We start from the raw sequence: 14,519 nt of genomic DNA on the forward strand, positions 1-14,519 counted from the left end.
GGAAGGGGGAAACACCTTTATTATTCTACTGCTTTCAGTAGAAGTTGTTGCAGTTCAAATCGTGGTAGAGATAATGTTGGTTAGGTCCTATTTAGCCAGGAAGACAAGTCCTGAGACTTGCAAACATCAGGTCTATGTTTCATCATTTAAGGAGTATCACAAAGAAGTTAGTGCTGCTGATTCTTAGGTGATCAGTGGACTAGAGTTTGTTAGCTGATAGCTGTATGTGATTAGACAAAGCTCTCATCAAAAACTCAACAAAACCTCCTAGGATTTCCCATTTCAGCCATAGTAGTGTTGACATAAGGTTAAATGAGTCTGTGATTATATAGGCCCTTCTGTCCTTGTGGGGAAAAAAAAAAAAAAACAATTATTTGGCCCAAGACTTAGCTACACCTGGAAATCCAGCCAGACTGTTTCAGTATGGCTATTTGATTCATTCCTTGGTGCAGAGAACCCAACTGCAGTTGAAGTTGCATGCTATGGCTGAACCAATACAACAGCTTGGCTCTTTGGAAAAAAGAAATCCCACCCTTACCCCTGTTCTCCCTCTCACCTGCTTAGTTTATCCCTCTCTTGCTTTGGCTTTGGTGTTTGTCTGACTCTTTGCTGAGTGCTTTCTATTTGCTAACCTGGCAAGATAATGAGGAGGATTTCCATCTTTGAGCAGTGATGAGCTCTCAGGTCAGTAAATTCTTGTTAGCATCAGCTTTTGCATTGTTAAAGACTTTGGGAATGCCAATAGAGGAATGAATCAATGCTTAAGGTAATATTACTGTGAATTTGCTTTTTTTGTGTGAACATACATGACAAAAACGTGATATCCTCAGCATGGTTAGAAATTGCCAGAAAACTTTTTTTAAAGCTCCATAGAACCCTTGGGTTTCTCCCCAAAAGATGTGAACTTGAAGAGTTACGGGTGGCCTACAGACCTTATTTCTGCAGTGACTGAGTACACCATGGCTTGTTGATGAATGGTGTACCTTGGACTGCCACAGATTTTGAGTTGGGATTATATGTAGGTAAATGTGTCTTTGCTGACCACATCTACCAACTACCAAGTATTTTATTTTTTTATTTATTTATTTATTTTAAAGAATGACACTGTAATGTTAGAAACGCTCAAACTTCCAGCATCTAGGTGATGTCATACTATGGTACAAAGGAATTAGAATGTTGTCTTTGTACCAATAATTCATTTGAAATAGATGCTTGCATTAGGTCTTTGTTCAGATAGTCAACTTACTAGGAAGAGGATGATTTAACAAAATGAATGCTATTTGATATGCCTTGATATGCCTTTCAAACTAATAACCAGCTTAAGAAAAAAATACTCAGTAAGACAGCAGTAACCATAAGTATGTAATGTTTGCCACTTGTTCTAAATGTACACTGCCAGTGTAACATTTGCTTGCCCTCTGCTTAAACATAGTTTATTTTGAAAAGAAAGAACTAGATTTGGGAGAAAATTTAGCTATGTTTCAAACTGTAGAAACCACTATTGTAACTGAATTAACAGTAGAATGGCTCTTTGTCATGCTCAGCTTGCTGCTTAGTTATCACCTACCTGCTGGCCAATCGATGACCAAGAGTTTGACTCTGTTTTTTTCATTTTGATGGTTGTTCACACCACTGTGCATCACCATCAGAAGTCAAGTCCCACATTCCCTTCTCCTTAAACATAGACAAATTCTACATAAGGGAAGAAGGGCTAGACCTTGTAGAAGTGCATGTTGGTGGTAACAATTACAAATTCCAGAAGCATTGCCACAAATGCTTCTGTAGCAAATATGTTCCCCTCTTCCTTGGCTCTGCTGTGACCCAGCAGTACCAAAATGCCCAGCAGTTAGGTGCACTCAGAAGCCACACTAGAAGACTATCCCACTGTTTCCTTGTCTCATGGAAGCAAGTGAGAGCTTATGGCTAGTAGATCGGGAAGAAAAGCCAAAGAAGTTGATCACAAACCTATCAGTTTAATAGTTTATCAGAAGAAATGTTGGGGGTGGGTTGTTGAGGAATGCACTAATCCCTTGAAATTGCCTGCACAGGGGAGAGATGCATTTTGTAAGAGGTGTGTCTGTGTTGCTGACATTTGTGAGGACCTGGGAAGTTTACATTTTCCCACGCACTCTCAAAATGCATAGAAGTCCCTTCTCAAGGCTAAAAATCTTGCTTACAGTTTTAATTCCTTAACGAGAGAATAATTTGACTGCTTCTTCGCTTTCAGCCTTAACGCAGCACCTACTCCAGCTTGTGGCAGCGTTAGCAACTTGAAAGGCACCCCAGTAGCTACTCCCTGTACTCCTCGGCGTCTGAGTTTGGCCGAATCCTTCACAAACCTGCGGGAATCCACGACAACAATGAGCACATCTCTGGGGCTGGTGTGGCTGCTGAAGGAAAGGGGCATCTCGGCAGCGGTGTACAATCCACAGAGCTGGGACAGAGCCAGCAAAGGCACCCTCCTGAACACGTATTCCCCTAAGATGGCAATCATTCCTTCCACTCCACCAAACTCACCTATGCAGACACCTTCTTCTTCCCCTCCGTCTTTTGAGTTCAAGTGCACCAGCCCACCTTATGACAACTTCTTGGCTTCGAAGCCTGCTAGTTCCATCTTGAAGGAGGTGAGGAATAAAAAGAACATCAGGAACAGTGAGAGTCAGACCGACGTGTCTGTTTCCAACCTTAATCTTGTGGACAAGGTCAGGAGGTTTGGTATTGCCAAAGTTGTGAGTTCAGGGCAAGCACCAGCTCCTCCTTTAACTGATGACCAGGGACCTCTTGTCTGTGGGGCACAAGGACAAGGGAGGGCACTTGTTCCCAGAGGCCTGGCACCAGACACTCTCCCGCTGGGCTGTCCTGCTGTGACCAGTGCCATTGGGGGCATCCAGCTGAACACTGGCATCCGAAGGAACCGGAGCTTCCCCACCATGGTGGGTTCCAGCATGCAGATGAAAGGCCCGACATCCCTCACCTCGGGGATCCTCATGGGAACCAAGCTCCCAAAGCAAACTAGCTTACGATGAAGGACTTTTATTTTTACAGCTAGTCTTTTTAAATGGAAATACTCAGATTCTTTCTCCGGTCCTCTTTTCCTCTCCCCACCACCCCTTCATTGCCTCTTGAGTTTGACAAATCAACTTCGTGCCTAACGGGAGAAATGTGTAAACGTTGTATAAATGTGTAAATATGTACCAGTTCTATTGTAACTAATTGGATTATTTTACGGTTTGATTGAGTGCAAAAGGCTCTACATTATGATTGCTGTATTAGGGTTAACTTGCTAACCTTTTGAAAAGGTTTTTTTAAGATGCACTGAAAAAAAAACAAGTACAAAAGAACATAACCAAGACAACTTGACTAGGAAAAAGATGAATTCTGTAGCTAGCCTAACTTGAGTTGAAGGTGCATGGGAAGCTGTTGAGTATGTTATGTGAGAACTCGCATTTCATCACTTGAAGCATGGGAGCATTTATGCTTTGATAAAGCACTCGGTTTAACACTTGATAGTTTTGATTTTGCTTTTGTAGATGAGTTGAGCTGAGTTATTGGAGTGCCTGGCTGTTATGCCTGAATGGATGAAACTTTTCTGTTCTGTATTCTCCTCCTCTTCGATATGATAAACTTGAACTAATACTGTGTAGAGGTCAGCAGGCCTACTGGGTACCTGGAATATTGACATATTTCTACCACTGCTGTCTCATTTGGCATGCTTACATTCTGTGTGACTTCTTCGTAGTTTTTGTTTTTCAATGCTGCACTGGGTTGTGAAAGGGGAAAATGCTTTACTATGTGTTGCTGCCACTGAAACACGCTTTGTCAGTGCGCCCAAAGAACAGTTTTCACAACTCATGAGGTAAACATGGCTCTGACTTCCTAGAAGTCGGAGTTGCGGAATGGATTGACAGATAAGAATGTTATATGAGAACATGTAGCAAAACCAGTGTTAGGAAGAGGTGCGTCCTTGGTACCTCAGCAGAGAACCACATAAACATTTAGTAATGGAATGGTGCAAGTTGGGAAATGCACCTTGCAGTCAATAAGCTGATCTTCAGGTTTTGTGCCTGCAGAGGACCACGGTCTTACAAGCAGAGTGAGAATATTCCCTGCCCAGTTTCTCTTTTCTTTTTTTTCAAAGAAACCTTCTTATTCCAAATTTTGACCCTAGCAGAGGTAAAAGTATGTGAAATGATTTGTTTTGCATTGGAAAAACAACAACAACAACAAAAACCCACCTCCCAATGCCAAGCCTGTAACTTCAGTTAAGAAACTAAAGACTTCACCCACTATTGAGTTGTGGCCAAACGATCCTAATTTGACTTGCAGCTATCTTGCCTGTTTCTCCCAAACCTCTGCTGGGTGTTTTACAGGGAACTGAAAGGAATGGGAGCGGACTGGAGGGAGCTTGTTTCTATAGCTGAGCAGATCCCCGGTGTTCTTTTTGAAATGGGTGGGGGGAAAGGAGCCCATGGGGCTGTTAGCATCTGCTTTCTTCTCCTGGCAGTTCTGGTGCCATCTAAACCAGCTCCCTGTTTGTTGCCACCGTAATCACACTCCGTATCATTGCCGTGAATTGAATTTGTACCAGACTGTTACTAAATTATTAGCACTGATAATTTCTTGTATAAATGAAGCTGTCTTTTAGTCTTTGTGACAAGAGATAGGTATTTTTCTCTTTTTTTTTTCTTTTTCTTCTTTCTTTTTTTTTTTTTTGAATGAAGTAGTTATTGCAGTAGTGCTATGGACACTAAGGATATTTTTTGAGAAAGAAGAAACACATCGGTCAGTTACTGCATGTGTTTGGAGACTTATATTTATTCTATGAACTTAAAATGTTTTAGTAAAATGTCATCAGCTCTCTTTGCTGTTGTATGTGTGCACTTATTGCAAGTAAATTTAAGTACCTTTTTATTTGAATGTCTCTTAAAACAGTAGATAGAATAACAGTTGATTCTGGAGGATCACGAACTCAATGGACCATTTTATATACCCAGAGGAAGAAAGCAATACTGTGTGAGAACTTAAATTGTAGAAACTAATCATGCAACTGGGAAGCATTATTCAGCCTTTAAATAAGCAGTCAGTGCTGTCGGCCCACCAGAGAAAGCAATTGTACCACATCAGAAAGATGAAATTTAAATTTTCTTCACTAATATCAATAAAATAACAAAAAACAAACAAAAAAAAGTTGCATTGTTGTGCATTATTCAGCTTTTTGCTGATCTCTTATGGTGATAAATATTCCACCTTCTCCTCCTGCTTTCGTCTCTCAGTCAAAGCAAAAGGAAGAGGCCATCGCTATGTTTGGTTTTTAAGTTCCTAGTTATAGAAGTGGCTGAAAAGTTCTGAGACTGGGAGACTGCCAGAACTGATGAAGATCAGGTCAAAACAAAAGCCAGTGAAGTAAGTGCTTTTGGTTTCTATTAGAATTCCAAGAAGGAACAACCAGACACTATGTGGCTTGTGCATATTAACTGGGAGAGAGATCTGAACTCTTCTCCTTATTATGATGCAAAAGCCATAGTGACAAAATGTGCTGAATGTGGCTCTGGGCAGCCTGGTCTGGTTGTTGGTGACCTTGTAGATAGCAAGGGGGTTGAAACAAGATGGTCATTGTGGTCCTTTCCAACCCAGGCCATTCAATGATAAGTGCAGTGATGAGTAAGGAGGAATTTGCCAGGTTCTGCTGTTGGCTGTGGCACTGTCCTCGGCACTGAGAGAGAAACAGCTCACTGAATGAACTCCCAGGTGATGAGAAAGGGCTGCCTTGTGGTTGCATAGTTGCTTTCAAATGATTGATCAGAGCTCTTGCTCCACCATTCTCTCCTCTCAGCAGCATCCCCATCCGCACACAGCTCAGTTTGCCTCCCTGCCTGATCCCCTTTCACGTCCCTCTGAGCCACTCTTGCTCTTCGCAAGACTGTGCAGGTGCTTTGGCTCTCTGGTGACAGCTGGGGCCCTGGCTGAGCTCTGTACCTCTGTATAGCACAGAAAGCATCTTTTTTTGGGTTTTGCCTTTTCTACCATCTTGTCTCCTTCCAAAAATAATAGCTTTTTTTTCTTTTTTTCTTTTTTTTTTTCCTCCTAACATCTCTACTGGTGCCAATGAGAGCTTCTGCAGTGACCTAATCCCTGGCTTTGGAAAGAACAAATACATGGGGTTGGCTGCTTGTGCTGTATCATTATTTTCTGACCTTTTAGCTGGTTACAGGACAGTTCTGCTTCGTGGATGTGTCCCCCAGTGACTGCAGTGGATTTTGCAGGATATGGGGTGTATAGAACACCACCTAGTTTCTGCTTCTGTTAACAGTGCTGGTAATGGGAAGGTTTCCTGGTTTCTCACTTCAGGTCTAAATTGTGCCACAGGGTAATGAAAACTGTATGAACCACCTGGAAGCTCAGCCCATGCATTTAATGTACTTAGGCATTTTCAAAGCAGAACAGAACTAGAGCATGAGCTAAGCCTCACAAGGCCAAATGGGTGAAGAATTGCTGCCCTTGCACAGCAGTGTTCCTCCTCTTTGCAATATCCAAATGTCTCAGAAACTTTACTAGATGCATCTTCACCACGCCACAGCAAAAACGTGGTTGTCCACCTTGGGATGGTGGGTGGGAAGTAAGAGGAGAATGTTTGCTGAGAACTGACGGAGACAGGGCTGTGGGCATGAGAGATGTTCTTTGGGGAACATGAGTGGTATTTCAGCCTTGTGGGGTTCATTTCTCCTTTCTTTTGCATGTTTCCAAAGCACTGGATGTGGTACTCAGGGACACGATTTAGTGGAGGGTTAGAGTTAGGGTAGTATGGTTAGGTCGTGGTTGGACCCAAAGATCTTTAGTCTTTTCCAACCTGACAAATTCTAAATTCTAAAAAATAACACAGTGGTGCACAGATTGAATGCTAGTCTTCAGCTTCCTGAATGCTTTTGTTAGCAGCTTCCCTCAATGTATCCAAAAATCCAGCACTGCAGTGAGCTGTGAGCTGCATCCTGCTGGTATGGTCAGGACCTGATGGCTGCAGCTGTATTTGTGCTGAGGGCTCAGCACTGCCCAGCTGTGTGTGCTCTGACATCTCGCTGCCCTGCTCAGCCCTCCGGTTCCTGACAACAAATGAGCCAAATGAGTGCAGCAAGAAAATAACGGAGGAGCTGAAAGTTACCTGAGTAACACAGGCAGTGAGCTTTTATGTGAGAACAGCACAGGTTGAGGAAATCAATAATGTTTGTATTTAAAAGATTATAGAGATTTTTGTCCTGCTGGACTAAGCTTCAAGCTGTGCTGCTGAATTCAACTGCTGCTCTGTTGACACAAGCACTTAGGAATGATTAAAGCTCTAACAAGCCAACAGCCAGATTCCTGCTCTTCAAGAGGAATTGAATGAACTCAGAGGATACAAAAATCAAAGAGGAAGAGAAGCCTTTCATCACTTTGCTAGGACATTGCATTTCTCCCGGCCTGTGAATTCCTGCATGGGCAGGGAGGAGTGCCTGTTTTGGGCTCGGGGCTGGAGCTGGGCCCTGCAGTGCTCCCCTCACTGAAGTAAGGATGGAGGATGGGGGCTGAGTCTCACCTCAGCTGCCTCTTTCATCCAGCCTCTTTTCACCCCTGAGCAGGCAGAGCCCCAGGCTCTCCCCTATTCATTTACATGGAGTTTGCAACGAGCTGCTCTGCTCACAGCGATGTGCCTGGCACCTGTTTGGAAACTTAAATGATAAAGCTGCAGCAGAACCAATTAAACCCACAGAGACTTTAAATGCATAAAGTTATTGGTTTGCTATTTAGCCAGTGTCCTTTTAGCCCCTATGCAAAGTGTGCTTTCCTTTGGTGGTTACGTCTCAGCACTCAGCGTGGGGCCACCATTCACCTGCACTGAGTGGCTGAAGCCCTCAGCCTGGAGACAGGAAAAAAAGAAAGGAAATGATCCACCCCAGCAAGGACCCAAATCCAGAAATACCACTGAGCACTCGGGGGGGCGATCCTAAGGATCTGGGCTGAGGCAGCACACCGAGGTCAGGGAGAGGAGGTGCAGTTTTTTAAGAAGACTTCACCACGTCATTACCTTCTGCATGTCTCTATTTGGATGCCAGGTGAGTCACCACAGGTCCCTTTATTCCCCATGTCTGTCCTACACCCTGCTGCAGCATAACCATTCAAACAGGACGGTGACTGAAAAATGAAATGGGCTTCCTTACAGCCACCATGCTGGTGGTTGGCTGGTAAGCAAAGTAAACAGAGCTCTCCTAACTGCTTACACAACCAAACTTGGAATGGTATTAGAGTAATATCAGAGGCAGTGTTGCTAGTGGTCTGGCAAGGGTGGAAGCATTGTTTTATACCTAGAATTTGCTCACCTGCTGGGGATGCAGAAGGACCCAACTGTGGTGTCTTGTTTCAAAAGAGAGAGGAATGGCATGAAACGTCTTTATTCCTCCATTCTCCTGCCTGTTGGAAATGAGACAGGAAAAAAACAAAAAAACAAAAAAAAAAAAAAGGAAGGTTGGGTTTGTTTGTGCAGGGGACAGAAATGTTTCAAATGTTATTTGAATGCTCCTGTCAATAAGCTGAAAGACGGTGAAGTTACTTTTAAAGAAACAATCCCTTGGGAAATGCTTTAATCTATGCATTTTTAGATTATTTGTGTAAATTTGCTTTTTCCTCAGTTTAAAAAAAAATAAATTAATATCTTGCTTGAGAAAAAGTGGTAGTACAGATTGTTTTCCCACAGGCAGTGAAGAAGACAGGGGAGATGATGCAGCTATTGAGACTTTTAGTGTTTGGAGAGGAGCTGAGAAAAGCGGGACGAGGAGGCTTGGCAAGGGGCTGTCTGGAAGGAGCTTGAGAGGAGGAAAAACGTGTGTGGGAAAGCAGTTTTGTGCTTTCAAGATGAGATCCACAGAAAGGGAGAATTCTCTGCTACCGCGTGTTGAAGTCTCTCTTACACGCAGAGCTTTGCAGTGCTGTCTGCTCTCCCAGCTTCTGCTAAGAGCAGCTCCTCAAAATGTTATCGCTTCTGCTGTGCTCAGTGCCCTCACCAGCACCCCTCTTTAACACCCTGTGATCTGATGGCTCCGATACCTCGGCCCTTTTCCCTCAGGATCATCGTCTGTACAGCTCCCTGCGCCCCTCCCCGAATGAAGGCCTCGCGCACCACACGGAACGTTCTCTTTGTTCCATGATTCGCAGCCGTCAGCAGGACTTTCACATTTAGTTCACAATATAAAATAAATACCCCAAGGAGGCGAGACACGTTGGTGTCATTCCTCTTTTCCTTCTCCCTTCAGCCCTGGTCGGTACGGCCTACAACCATTCAGCCCTGCACAGTGGGGTCACTGTGAGGATAGCAGGCCTCACAGATTTTCTGGCAGTACTGTGCTGCTGTGTTGGTATTTGGACAAGTTCTCCTTAGAGTGTTCACAGCTATTGTAAGTGTCAAGAGATTACATTGTCTGAGTATGCAACACCTGGAATATAATACATTGCAGAATGAAGGTGTTCTCCTGCCTCTCTGTGCAGTAAGATACCCAGCGACACGTGGCGACAGGACAAGAAGGGGTAAGTGAAACCATTTTAATAGAATATCAGTGTATGAGAAACCACAAAAGAAAGAAAACATTTTTCCTGGAAAATTCTGCATATGTATATATTGCATTGTCTTACAGACAAATTTACATCAAATACATGATATAGTTTAAAACACTGATTCGAAGAGGACAACAAATTAATTTTTCTCGTTCTGTACAGACATGGGAGTGTGATTTCTTTCTTGTTGCTATCGTTTGCTGTTCTTTAAGAGGAATACTCGTATTCTTCAGCACTGCGGCGTCCAAAATCCATCCAGCCCATGTAGTCTCTGTCATTTATCCTGTGCGTGGGATCAATGCTCTGTACCCTGTTTCCTAGGACAGAGAACCTTCCAGTGGAACCTACAGGAAAAGAGTGTGTGAGAGGAGAAAATAAGCAAGCAGACACATTTTCAACCATTTCTGATCTGTTTTGTATTTGTTAGCAGAAGCCTGCATGATGTAGTTCAAATTGCTTGACTTTATATGACAGTGGATTTACATGGGCTATATAATTGGGAAAAACATCTTAGAAACACTATGGCGTTGTCCTGAAGTGACTTCAATTTTTTTAAACGTAAAATATACAGACTATTTTCTCTCTGCTTTGGCTCCTGGAAAGGAAGAGCCACAGATGCAAGCTGGGGAACTCCTACAGTGCAATCTAAATAACAAGAGGGGTAGAGTTAAGAATAATGGTTTTGTAAAAAGTGGGAATAGCCCCAAAATTCATGAACTCGTGTCTGGAATTCACAGCTAGAGATATCTATTACTGCAATCACACAGGGTTTCTTACTATGTCAGCAGCCCTTCCGCTGCTTTTCTAAATTTTCATAATACTTTTCACTGTGCGATGGGATGCTGATCTTTGACCTTGCTTCAGCCTTTCACCCACCCCTGTTTAGGGCATTAAAGAGATACAAATTATTTGTGGGGAGGATAGTTTGATATCATCACATTATGTAACTACAATTGCAGTGGAAGGTAAATTATTTTCCCTATGCTCCATGAAGAAAGCCAAAATTTACACATGCCAGTAATAAAATTGACCCTGAGCCTTGAATGAGGAAGAGGGACAAGTCCAACACAGTAGCAGTTAATGAGGACTGAGGCTTGAAGAATGCTTGAACTGAGCAAAAAGGAAAAGGAGGCCAAACCTTACAAATCCAAATCCACACAGGTCGTTAGTTTTAGAGGAACCCTTGGTGACAATGTAATGATTTGTAATAACCATGACTCACTTAAAAACAAAACCTATGGCATTGTTTTGTTAATGGCTTATGGAGGTAGAAGTACCAAAGAAAGAAACCAAGCATGCTTTAGGCATTTTAAACAAAATAGCAATAAATAAATAAATAAATAAAAACACCACAAAACAAGACACAACAACAAATTATGAAAATACATTTGTCTACCATTAAACTCTCAATAACATTTAATTTCTACGTAAATTCACATACATAGCTCAAAATACTAAGTTATATTGATGAAAATGGTTTTCTGGCACCAGGCAGGGCTAAAACACTGCAAAACCATCACCTGGATCTTGGAGCCTGCAGTGACCTGAGGGCTGTAAGCACTCCAATGGTGCTATTTTGGTCTGGCAAGGGAGCAAGGGCTCCCTAGAGGACAGGGAACTGCACGTGTCACTGACTTGTCAGCCACATTTCTCAATGACATGGTGCCAGATTTATGCTGGAAGACTGTAGAAGAAGTTAAGTGAAAGCTAGGGATTACAGATAGCCTAAGAAATTCCCTAGGGGACCTTAATTACTTTCCCTTAAATAACCAGAGATGTCCCTGTGGATACTTCAGCATCAACATACAATGAACGGCTTCAGAACTGTAGCATTCTGGCTACAAGGCTGCCATCTAGCCCCAGCCTCCTGGGAAAATTTAACTCTCACTGTCCAAAATAAGCCTTCCTATTAACCACAAGAGCAAATGCCATCACTGCTGATTGCTAATGCTAGCAAATGCCCAGCCTCAGTGTCCTCTGAGATGGAATTTTCTAGTGAGTGTTCAGAGAAGCTAAAACAGCAGATGTAAATGTCCTGCAGAGATTTCTGAAGCATAGCCCTGAACTTTCATGTTAAATGAGAACATAATTTTTTGATGAGAAAACAATTGATTGGCATTGTTATAAATTAATACTGCTTTGTCGTAGTGACTCTCTTCCGTACCAGCAAGTACATCTACATGCTGGTGCCCAGCTAGCTCAGTCATGCCACAAGAATTCCATCATCCTCTAAGAGTCACTTTGTAGGGTTAAAAATATACATACGTGTATGCAGGCAATTCTCCTTCGTATCAGTGCTTACCAAAAATACATCCTAGATCTAAACTCTTAAAGCTATTTGGAAACAAACAGCCAGGTATTCAAAGAGAATGTAGTGGCTACACAAGAGAAAGGAAAGGAAGATCTTGTAGGCTTTTGTCTGCCTTGTAGACTCCTACAGCAAGATTCTTATTTATTAACAGCTTTAACTGCAGCAGTGAGTTGTGGAATTCTGTATCTATATTGTCTTTCTGTTAGATCATGTGAACTGCTAAAATATGTTCCTTAATGAACGCTGTGAGAATTCAGTGTGAGAAGTCCCTCCAAATACATTAGAAGTGCTTTTCTGTTGTTTCTGATTCAGCCCTCCTCTGCATGAATGTGTGTGGCAGCACATGTAATGCATAAAATGCAGGTGGCACCTCTTTATTGCAATGCTCCAAAAATACAGCTGAGATGCTGCCTAGCACAGAGCTCAGCAGTGAGGCTACGGAGAGGAGTAATGATGTGCCTTACAGCTGTGTGGAGAGACAGGAGAGAAGGCGGCTCTCACTTATCAAGTGAATTCCATCCTAAACAAACTCCAGGGCTGGGAGTCAATTAATTTGTTCCTCCCTATATGCACAAGTAATCCTAACTTCTAATGCAATCTCTTTCCCTGCTGTACAAGGGATAGATGAGAGACATCTGCATAACCCCACAAGCTGTACTATCCTTTTTTCTTGAGGTTTGCAGTCACATTCCTCCCGTGGTGTTCAGAGCAACTAGGCTGCCCATGGTGTAACTCAATTCAAATGAGTAACACAATTGTTTCCTCAAGCAAAGAATAAATCACACGATAAAGGTGAAGCCTTGTGATTCCAGTTCTCTACTGGAGCTTCACGATCCCATTACTGAATGCTGGGGAGGTTTTAAGTAATTGCAAGATTGTGTCCCAAGGCAACTGCTATGTAAAAACAGGTTTGTGGGTTTTTTCTTTTTCTTTTCAGTTTTACAGTAAGTGGGAAAGAAAACGGTCTCTACTTCAGGAATAGCCAGGCAAAATCTATTTCTGATCTCCTATAGGAATGCGGGAATTAGTGCTAGGTGACGGCAGGGTTAGTATGTGGGCACCTCCGAAGGAAACGCCGTGCCACAGAGGCAGCAGACGAGCAGTACCTTTCCGGGCTTGCTGCAGGTACTTGGCCAGCAGCGCTCCGATAGTCGCCCTCTGCTCCAAGCTGCCATCCAGCCGCGGTGCGGGCTTCAGCGGCCCCGCCGAGGAGGGTGCGCGGGAATGCCGGTGCGGTTCTGTCAGGCTCTGCTGGAGCTCAGCAGCCAGCGGGCTGCCATCATGTGAGCCCGCGGGCTGCTGGCCGAGGGAGCTCACCGACAGCGCGGCGAGGAGCACGCAGATGCAGATCCCGCCGTACATCGCTGGGGAGAGAAAGGCACGTCAGGCGGTCGGAACGACCAGATGGAGCACGCTGAGCCTTATGCCCAGCCCCTGACTTCTTTGGCGCTGGGTTGTGAGGAAACTTTGAATGCAGGTAGCTGCGGGATCTGCCTTAAGCTAGAAGGTGAGTAGTTAGCTACCTGTTGGGAAGAGGAGATAACACCCCAGCAAACTGGTTTTAGCCCTCCTCGTGTATGTGCTGTGCCCCCCTTATGCAGTCTTTTCTGTTTTGGAAGCTGCATTCCAGCAACAACTAAAGGAAACCTGTGCAGCTCTGCAAAAACTCGCAGGTTCCAGGCAGCCACGTGCTTTGCTGCTGTACTGCAATCTGCTGTTATCACAAATAACCGATTTTGACGTGTTCTGCAAAGAGCCTTCACTCTCCCACCCCTTCTTGGTTTGGAATTCAGCACTAATGAAGCTGTCTGGTACGAGAAAAGAAGGAACAAAGTTGTGTCACGACAAAAGAAAGCCCCGAAATCTCACACCACCCCATCACCTGATTTAACAGCACCAGCAACGATGTGCACCAGAACTGCGCCCTTCTTCGTATAAGCCAGAATTCAAGCAAAACAATTTTTTGCTACCTCCAGAAAGGAGCAAAGATTGGATGAGACAACCCAGGGAAGCAGCAGAGTTTGAGCACGGCACCTGAAATAGTACTTCTGGAAATGGGGCTGAGAGGAGAAGCGCTGCACCCGGCGCTGAACGGCAGGAGGGCAACTTCCCGTTATAAACGACGCACGAATTATCTCGCGTATGTGAAACGCGGCACCGAGCATCGCCTTTTCATTTCGGAAAATGGGGAAACGAAGTTCGCCCGCCCGCTCGCAATGCACAGCAGCGAAGGGCGGCTATCACCTCCCCGCCACGCCGGCTGCTCCCCCAGCGCCCAGGTGCCGCTCCCTACCTTCCTCCTTCCCTTCCTTCCCCGAGGCCGGAGCGATGAGGACCGCAGGAGACCGGCGTGCGCCCAAGCGGGATGTCAGGGGCTGCTCCGCCGCGGCCCCTTAAATAGCGGCGGCGGTGTTTGCACAGCTCTGACGCAGCCGGGCCGCGGCCGGGCTCCGCCTCGGGGGGAGAGGGGCTCCCTCTCTCCCTCCCTCCCCGCCTCCCGGCTGTATGCTGAAGTTCGCACGGAGGCCGCTTACCCGGACGGGGAGGGCGGCGCGGTGCCCGGCTTGCTTATAAGACGCCCTTGCTCTCCTGGGAGCCACGTGTGCCGGGCTGGCGCAGCGGGGTCCGTGGG

The 14,519-nt window shown here is 44.5% G+C and overlaps 2 protein-coding genes across 7 annotated transcripts in view; one reads left to right on the top strand and one right to left on the bottom strand.

Annotated features, from left to right (window-relative positions):
• The window catches only part of TRAK1 (trafficking kinesin protein 1), a 104,118-nt gene extending 98,959 nt beyond the window's left edge, over positions 1 to 5,159 (top strand). For 5 of the 6 annotated variants that reach the window (XM_010712968.3, XM_003207269.4, XM_010712970.3 and 2 more), the window contains one exon: positions 2,228 to 5,159. In XM_010712968.3, coding sequence (XP_010711270.1) covers positions 2,228 to 3,026 — 799 coding nt within the window. In that variant the 3' untranslated portion in view covers positions 3,027 to 5,159. The remainder of the gene's footprint in view (positions 1 to 2,227) is intronic. The other variant, XM_031553970.1, reaches the window with a different exon arrangement.
• A 4,389-nt stretch (positions 5,160 to 9,548) lies between these two features.
• On the bottom strand, positions 9,549 to 14,289 carry CCK (cholecystokinin). The gene is made up of 3 exons (XM_003207259.4): positions 14,181 to 14,289; positions 12,994 to 13,251; positions 9,549 to 9,920 (listed from the first exon to the last, which is right to left on the bottom strand). Exons 2-3 carry the CDS (start codon positions 13,247 to 13,249, stop codon positions 9,784 to 9,786), a joined length of 393 nt encoding a protein of 130 aa, XP_003207307.1. The 5' UTR covers positions 13,250 to 13,251; positions 14,181 to 14,289; the 3' UTR covers positions 9,549 to 9,783.
• Positions 14,290 to 14,519: the final 230 nt, after the last annotated feature.

This window comes from Meleagris gallopavo, chromosome 6 (assembly GCF_000146605.3).
Source record: "Meleagris gallopavo isolate NT-WF06-2002-E0010 breed Aviagen turkey brand Nicholas breeding stock chromosome 6, Turkey_5.1, whole genome shotgun sequence".
NCBI classification, from domain to species: Eukaryota; Metazoa; Chordata; class Aves; order Galliformes; family Phasianidae; genus Meleagris; species Meleagris gallopavo.

Coding starts and splice junctions, on each gene's coding strand:
- CCK (XM_003207259.4), bottom strand. CDS start 13,249: ATGTACGGCGGGATCTGCATCTGCGTGCTCCTCGCCGCGCTGTCGGTG. Junction 9,921..12,993: donor CCTGCAGCAAGCCCGGAAAG/GTACTGCTCGTC, acceptor CTTTTCCTGTAG/GTTCCACTGGAAGGTTCTCT.